This window comes from Crocodylus porosus, unplaced genomic scaffold (assembly GCF_001723895.1).
Source record: "Crocodylus porosus isolate Cpor-Errol unplaced genomic scaffold, CroPor_comp1, whole genome shotgun sequence".
Classification (NCBI taxonomy): Eukaryota; Metazoa; Chordata; order Crocodylia; family Crocodylidae; genus Crocodylus; species Crocodylus porosus.
In genome coordinates this window covers 32544786-32553121 of record NW_017728886.1, presented here as the reverse complement: position 1 = coordinate 32553121, position 8336 = coordinate 32544786, and the positions used below count along the sequence as shown (strand labels likewise).

General features: G+C 40.2%; 1 protein-coding gene across 5 annotated transcripts in view; it reads left to right on the top strand.

Annotated features, from left to right (window-relative positions):
- Positions 1–8336, top strand: part of MLLT10 (myeloid/lymphoid or mixed-lineage leukemia; translocated to, 10) — a 241484-nt gene that overhangs the window by 120766 nt on the left and 112382 nt on the right. For all 5 annotated transcript variants that reach the window (XM_019532240.1, XM_019532231.1, XM_019532222.1 and 2 more), the window contains one exon: positions 3589–4158. In XM_019532240.1, coding sequence (XP_019387785.1) covers positions 3589–4158 — 570 coding nt within the window. The remainder of the gene's footprint in view (positions 1–3588; positions 4159–8336) is intronic.

Genomic DNA, 8336 nt, shown 5'->3' with positions numbered 1-8336 from the left:
AGGGCTGGGGCAGGGGTGGGCTCCCTTAAGTGCCTTGGTCTGCTGGCTTTGCAAGGGTTGCTCAGCGGGCCAGCAGTGGCAGTCGTCCCCCCATCCCCCAGTGGGCTTAGTTTAAAGCCCAGTGGAGCAGGTCAGCCAGCCTGGCTGAGAAGAGCCTCCTCCCCAGGGGAGAGAGTTGGAGGCCATCTCTTCCCAACAGCTCGCTGCCTCTCTTGCCAAAGAACGGGCTGTGGTCATGGAAGCCAAAGCCTGTTTGAAAGCTTGTTAGATGTATTTTTATTTATATTCTTTGAGTTCTATGTTGAAAGTGAAAATTTCTTGTCTAAAGTAATTAAAATTTTAAAGGTTTATTAGTTCCCCGAAGATTTTTCTTGAAGTTGCAGTTTTTATGTAGCAAATTTAAAATCAGCATAAAAATTAGATTAATCTTGCTTCTTTTTACCTTTCATTTTGTATTTAACTAACCTCCTTTTCTTTTCAGGCTAAAATTTAGACCCAGCAAGTGGGTAACTAACTCTCAGGTTTGCTGAGATACTTAAAGATGACTGTCCTACTCCTGGGAGTTTTTTCGCCTTGCTCTCAATGTGTTCTTTATAATTATACAATTTGAATATTAGCAGGAAAAAAAAGGGGAAAGCCCTTTTTCCAAATGAAGGTATTATAAAAATATGCATTAAGACATGAGATTTGTTTTAGGGAAGAACATCATTTTGGGCAATCATTGTAACATTTACTGTCCTTAACAGATTTCTTTGTGTAACATTTTGAGTTGCTTTTTAAGCGTTTCAAAACAGGCTTTACTCTAATGTTTTCTATAACTAAGATTTTTTTTTTATTGCAAAATTGGGTGAAAATGGAACACTTCTATTCTAGTCTTCTTAGTAGTCCTATCCCATTGAAGGCAAAAAAACAAATTGCATATGTACTGTTCATGCAGTTGTGCCTCCTGCCATGTTACACATGCATGGCAAGAGGTGTGATTTGTGTATTAGATCCCATTATGCCTTTCTGCCAGTTTAGGGGGAGCCCAATCCTGCCCCCCCTGAACTGTCAACTGTGGCAACCCTCTGGCTCTGCTGGTTTTCCACACCCCTGGGGCCAGGGGGCTTACCCCGCTCTGGCCCTGGGGGTTTTCCACACCACGGGGGCAGAGGAAATATCCCTGTGGCGATTCCTATACCCTAGAGCCCTCTAGGGTTTGTGGCAGCTTTGATCCCCAGGACCTGGGGGTTTCCCACACCCTGAAGCTCTGGGGATCGTGTTTGCCTCCATCCACAGGGCCCAGGGGCTTTACGCTGGGCATGGTTCTCAGCCTCAGGGGAAACCTGGTACACATGCAAGTTAAAGCTCAGTAGCAACCAGCTATAAAGTTAGTACACATTTTCGAGGTATAACTTTATAGCTGGTTGTAGCTTTTTATTGTGTGTTGGAGCTTTTTGCACATGTAGCTAGCTCATCTCCAGGTAATTATGCCATTAACCAGTTAATAGTGCAATACCTGTAACATGTAGAGGGGGCCATATATAAAATATATACATTTAAAAATCCTAATTTTGCATTCTTCACACAAATAAAACAGATATTCAATATATTATATTGATGTATCAGCAAAGCTGTTTATGTTTCTTTCTTAGACTTCTGTTTGTTTGTTTTTTAATACTATACAAATGAAATACAGAAGCCAAGAGTGGCAACAGAATGATATTAAAAAAAATAAAGGTTTTTTTAAAAGTGCTGTTTTCTGCTTTTCTAACCAAGCTGGTGATTGCTTAATATTTTAAGGTATGTTATTGGCTAGTAATGCTAGATTTGCTAAAATACCATATAGTTTTTAAGTATTTAATATGTCAGTATGCTCTTTACACCAGCTGTAAAAACAAAAGGGTAGAAGAAACGTAGATGATGACAGGTCAGGATTGATGATGGAAACCCTCTATAGCTAGTAATTAAGTGGCAGGATTGTAGTTTATCCTACAATCACTGACTTGATCTAAATGATAAATATTTAACTCATTGATATTTTGTAATGATACATTAATGTTATGTTATTATAAACGTATTAATGTTAAAACAACAAAAACAGCTTTTTATCAGTTTCCTCAAAAGTAATTTTGTGATTTGCAAGTATGTTCTGATGCAGTCAGAGGAATTCTAAATCTCCTGAAGTTCAGTAAGTTCAATCAGGACAAGTACAAAGTCCTGCACTTAGGCCAGAATAATCCCATGCACTGGTACAGGCTGGGGACTGACTGACCGGGCAGCAGCTCTGCAGAAAAGGACCTGGGGGTTAATGCATAAGCTGAATAGGAGCCAACAGTGTGCCCTTGTTGCAAAGAAGACTAATGGCATACTGGGCTGCATTAGTAAGACCGTTGCCAGCAGATTGAGGGAAGTGATTATTCCCCTCTGTTTGGCACTGGTGAGGCCACATCTGGGGTATTGTGCCCAGTTTTGCTGCCCCCCCCCCCTTTCCTTCTCTGCCTTAGAGAAAGGAAGTGGAAAAATTGGAGAGAGTTCAGTGGTGGCCAGTGAAAATGATGAGGGGTCTGGGGCACATGACTTTTGAGTAGAGGCTGTGGGAACTGGGCTTATTTAGTCTGTAGAAGATAAGACTGAGGAGCAGTTTAATAGCAGCCTTCACCTACCTGGGGGGCCATTATGAAAAGGATGGAACTAGATGTTTCTTAGTGGTGGCAGCAAGGAGCAGTGGTTTTAGGTTGCAGCAGGGGAAGTTTAGGTTAGATGTTAGGAAAAAAAATTCTCACTAGAATGGTAGTAAAGCATTGGAACAGGCTACCCAGAGAGGTTGTGGAATCTCCATTTTTGAGGTTTTTAAGACTTGGGTAGTTAAAGCTTTGGCTGTGATGAGGTCGTTGGGATTGAACTAGATCTTCTGAAGTCCCATCCAACCCTAATTTTCTGTGATTCCATGATTCTAAGTATATTTTCTTCAATGGTCAGTGGCTTTCATTTTGTCCAAAATGTAGGTTTCATAAAACAGAAAGTTAAGGTACACGTGAGATAAAGTTAGGGAATGCAATTTCATGCTGCTCAGGCAGTATAAATTAACCCTAAAGTGCCACTCGAAGCACCTTCTGCCTTTTATGCCCTTCCCAACCAAAGAAATACTCCCGTCCTTGTACAGAGGATTTTTGCAGGCATTGTAGAACTAGTAATTGCTCTGTACAAACTGGATGCAGAGTACCAAGGACAGATTGCAAATTGTTGGGGGTGGGAATTCAGTCCATACTGCTACCATGGTTATTCAGGGTGGCCACTGAAAGCAGAGTGAAAGTTTGAGCAACATATTCCTACCTTGCACTGGTAGATTGTAACCATCTTGTTTTTTTTCACCATCTTCTCCTTTTCTGTTTCACCTTTGTCTCAAACTCAGGAATGGTGAAACTAAGAATCAGAGCTGGCTAAGTAAAACCAAGAAGCCAATAGAACTAATTAAAGTAAATTACATTTTTTTAAAAGCCTTTCCTTCTTGTTAGTACAAATATTTCATACTCAATTATATTTTCTAGCCTATCCAAATCTTCAGCTGATTTTTAAACCAATCTTTATTTTTCCTTCTTTCTACAGGTAGTTTTTTGGGGACACCTGGCAGTATAAAATCATCTTCTGGAAGTTCAGTACAGTCACCCCAAGATTTCTTGAGCTTTACAGAATCAGATCTACGTAATGACAGCTATACTCATTCCCAGCAGACTTCATCAACCAAAGATGTACATAAAGGAGAGACTGGAAACCAAGAAGGGGCTGTGAATTGTTTTAGTTCCTTAATTGGCCTCTCATCATCCTCAGCTGTTGTTTCCCAGTCTAAAAGTTTTGACAGCTCACCTGGTGACTTGGGTAATTCAAGCATTATTTCAACAGGATACAAGCGAGCTCAGACTTCTGGGATAGAAGAAGAGACTGTAACAGAAAAGAAACGGAAAGGAAATAAGCAAAGTAAACATGGGCCTGGTCGACCCAAAGGAAATAAAAGTCAGGAGAGTATTTCCCACCTATCGGTTTCTTCTGCTTCCCCAACATCATCTGTGGCATCTGCTGCAGGCAGTGCAACAAGTTCTAGTCTTCAGAAATCACCAACATTGCTCAGGAATGGCAGTATACAAAGTCTTAGTGTTGGCTCATCTCCAGTGGGGTCAGGTAGGCTACTGTTGAATTTATTATTTTGTTGTCTTATCTCAAAACCTATGAGAGTTCATTTAATCTAGAACGCCACAATTCTCAATAAACTTTCAGAAATGCAACATAGGAGTTTAGTTTAATGCTCTTTTTAAAAAATTGAGAAGTAGAAAATAACTTTCATAAAAATAGTTTTGTGCCATATGTGCCAGTGTTTCCCTATCCTTAAGCAGCTACTGTCAGTTGATCTGATATATCCAGTATAGGCCTAACATTTGAATCTACAAAAGCACATAACTGCATAAAAACTGTTTGGAAATGGCATAATGTAAAATTTAGCCTCAGTAATTAATTTGTGCATGTTATCCAGTTACGTGTTCTGTTGCACATATACAGAAGAAATTTGTTATTAAAACATATCCAGTGCCCTCAGGAGCTGACAGATTGCCCTCCAATTATATTTACTTTCCCAAAATAAAAGTTCTTGAAATCTGTTCATGGAAACAGGACTTGCTTAAAAATATTTAACAAGCTGTTAATCATAATCTTGGGCCAAGACACTTGAGTGACCAGCTCCCACTCTTGTATCTCTCTAAGCCGTTGAACTGGGCTGATTTATCTTTTGTATCTTAAATGTGTATTTGAATTGGGTCAGAATAGGCCTTTTCTTATTCAGGAGCCTGTCTATGGAAGAACCTCACCGGGTATTATACTCACCAGAGTTTCCCTCTTGTCTTCAAGGCTCCTTTCAAGCCCTTTCTGTTTGGATTAAGTAATCGTTAACCATTTGAATTCCTTTTGCACTAGCTTTTACTTTTGAATTCTGGAGGTATTTTGTTTTTGTTTGTTTGGTTTTTCTTCCTTTTGGTTCAAGTTTTTGGTTTAACTTTTGAGGTTTTGGGTCCTATTATACAAATCTTTATCATACATGCACAGTACTTCAGATGCCTAGCAATAGGTATTTCCAAGAATAATTAAAGAAAAAGGCAACTATTCCATAACTAGTTGTATGCAAAAATATATAACTCTAAACAAATAATATTTTACAAAAAGTAAAATACTGCACTATGTAGAATTCCATTTTTTTCTTAATGGACAGGAAGTAATAACGTTAGGGTCAGAAGAAATTCCTTTAACATTGAAATTATTGGGGAAAATGAAAATGTGAAGGTAAATACTGAGTTATGTTTCTCCAAAACCTACAGAATTATGCTTTGATCTTGCATCATGTTCTCCTAATACAGTTTTCATCTCTGTTCAATTCAACTGAAGCAACTCCCATTTTTAGTGCTCTGGTAAATGCGGTGCTAAATTAAAATGTAAGGTTTTGGTTTTAGATTATTTTAATTTCTTCTCTAAAGTGCTTTGATATTAATGGACAAAAAACAATGCAAATACTAGTTATGTTTGTTGTGGCTTTTACTACAAGCGTTTATTTTAGCTACCCAACTTTTTATTCTTATATCCAGATCCTAGCTACCCCTGGGAAGTGGTTTTCTCTGAAAGTGCTATGTTCAATAGTAAGAATATGGACAGGAAGTCTATGACTGACACAGATGAGACCTGGGTTCTGATCCCTGGTCAGCCATGCACTTTCTTTTACTCTGTTTTAATGTTTTATGCCCCAGTGTTTCTTGTTTAAAAAGGCAATAGTAATTCTCTCCTCCACTTCACTCGCAGAACTACAGTTTAAAAATCTTTTAATAAATTTGAGGCATTTTGACACAAAATGAGTGTGTTTTATTATAATTTATTTGTAGTTTCATTAACTTGGAGAAGAATTTTAGCCCTGGTCTAGTCCTTTAATACTGAGTTCCACATATGGGCATAGTGAAGTCCTCTGGATCAGGAACTCTAGGGGTGGATAGGGGAAAACAATCCCTTTAGCAAGCTCTGGCGAAGATACAAGAGCAGGAGGGTATATTTCGTGGTTGAGAAGAGCCAGTTACTGCTTCAGGGATTCTCAGTTTCTGTAGAGTAACCCATGGAATTACAGAATCATAGAGGCTGGAAGAGACCTCCAGAGGTCATCTAGTCCAATCCCGTGCTTGAGCAAGGATTATCCCCATTGAAACCATCCTATACAGTCTATAATCTAAACTGTATATAAAAATTATCATGAACCCTGACACAACACAGACCTAACACCCTAACCTGCCATAGATAAAGCAGGGAAATCACAGCAATCAATATCCTACTTGTATGAAATGTTGTCAATATATGATCAAGAGATCCCAGGAAATAGGAATGTCTAACCCCACTCTCCATTACAGAAGAAAGCAAATAAACCCATATTCCATACCAATCTGATCATGACATAAGATTGTTCCCTGATGCCAGATATGGCAATCAGTCTGGCCATGAGTGAAGGGGCAAGACCTTCTAGCCAGGAACCTCTAGGTTAAGTTCCAGGAGGAGCTTTGGCACATTCCAGTCAAAATCCCCTGCTTTGGCTGCAGCCAGCACCCAGTGCCTTTGAGGAAGGCTTAAGAAATTTAATGCATGTAGCACAAAGGGAGGGCAACCAGCAAAGCCAGAAGCATGAGAAATACCCATAGTAGAACATAGGCATAGCTGTGCCTAGATCCCTAACCAGTGTCTGTTTAGCCTCTTAAACATCTCCAGTGATGGAGAGTCCATAACTTCCATAGGCAGTCTAGTCCACTGCCTCACTATTCTAACAGTGAAGAAATTTTACCAGATATCCAATTAAAACTCACTTTGCTGCAGCTTCAAGCCATTAATCTGTGTCCTTCTCTGTAGCAAGAGAGAAAAAGTACTTTCCCTCTTCTTTATGTCAGACCTTCAAGTATTTGAAGACTGCTGTCATGTCCCCTCTTTAAGTGCTTTTTTTGTAAGCTAAACATTCTTAGTTCTTTCAGCGTCTTCTTGCATGACTTGCTTTCCAAGCCCTTGATCATCTTTGTTGCCTGCCTTTGGACCCTCTCTAACTTCTCCACGTCCTTTCTAAAATGTGGAGCCTGGAACTGCACACAGTACTCCTGATGAGACCGAACCAGTGCTGAATACAGGCACTGTCACCACCTGTGTCTTGCACCTAATACTTCTGTTGATGTATCCCTAAACCGCATTTGCCTTTTGTGAAGATACATGACGCTGTGGACTTGTATTGAGTCTGTGATCTACCAAGACTTGCAAGTCCTATTCCATAGTGCTGCCATCCAGCCAGGTGTCATCATTTTTATATTTGTGTTTTTGATTGATCCTCCAAAGGTGTGTACTGCCTTGCATTTGTTCACATTGAACTTCATCCTGCTAGCCCTAGTCCAGCTTTCTTATTTGTTGAGATTTTTTTAATTGCACTCATTCTCTAGTATATTCCCAGTCCTTCCTGGTTTTGTGTCATCTGCAGACTTGCTCAAGAAGCTTTCTGTGCTAGCATCCAAATTGTTAATAAATATGTTGAACAGCACTGAGCCCAGGACGGACCCCTATGGTTTCCATTTGAAAACTCCTGCCATTCTGATGTGGGCCTGTTAATAATTTCCCTTTGCTTGTGGCTATTGAGCCACAAGCCTTGGTATCCGCCTTGTAGTAGTTTTATTTAGCCCACATTTCCCCAATTTGTTTATGAGACAGTCATGCTGGACCTTGTCAAAAGCCTTGCTAAAGTTCAGATATACTAGCCACAGCGTTCTCTTCATCCACCCAAGTAATTGCATTGTCAAAGTAGGAGATGAAGTTTGTTTGACACTATTTGTTGTTCATAAATTCATGTTGTCTGCTTGGGATCAACGTTGCCTCCTCCAGCTGCTTGCAAATCAGCTTCCTAATGATATGCTCCAGTAACTTCCCAGGTATTGAGGTGAGGCTAATTGGTCTGTAGCTCCCCAGGTCCTCCCTTTTTGCTTTTTTAAAGAGGAGCACTACATTGGCCATTTTCCAGTCCTCTGGTTCCTAGCCATCTCCCACAGTTTCATGAAGACCATTGCCAAGGGTTCAGAGATCATAGAATCAGTGAGTCGGGAGGGACCTAGACGGATCATTGAGTCCGACCCCCTGCCATGAGCAGGAAGGAGCTCTGGGGGTGGCAGGGGTCATAAGACCCCAGCCAGGTCCCCATCCAGTCTCCTCTTGAAGATTTCCAGGGAAGGTGAGAGCACCACCTCTCTGGGGAGCCTATTCCAGGCTCTGGACACCCTTACAGTGAAGTAGTTCTTCCTAATATCTAACCTAAA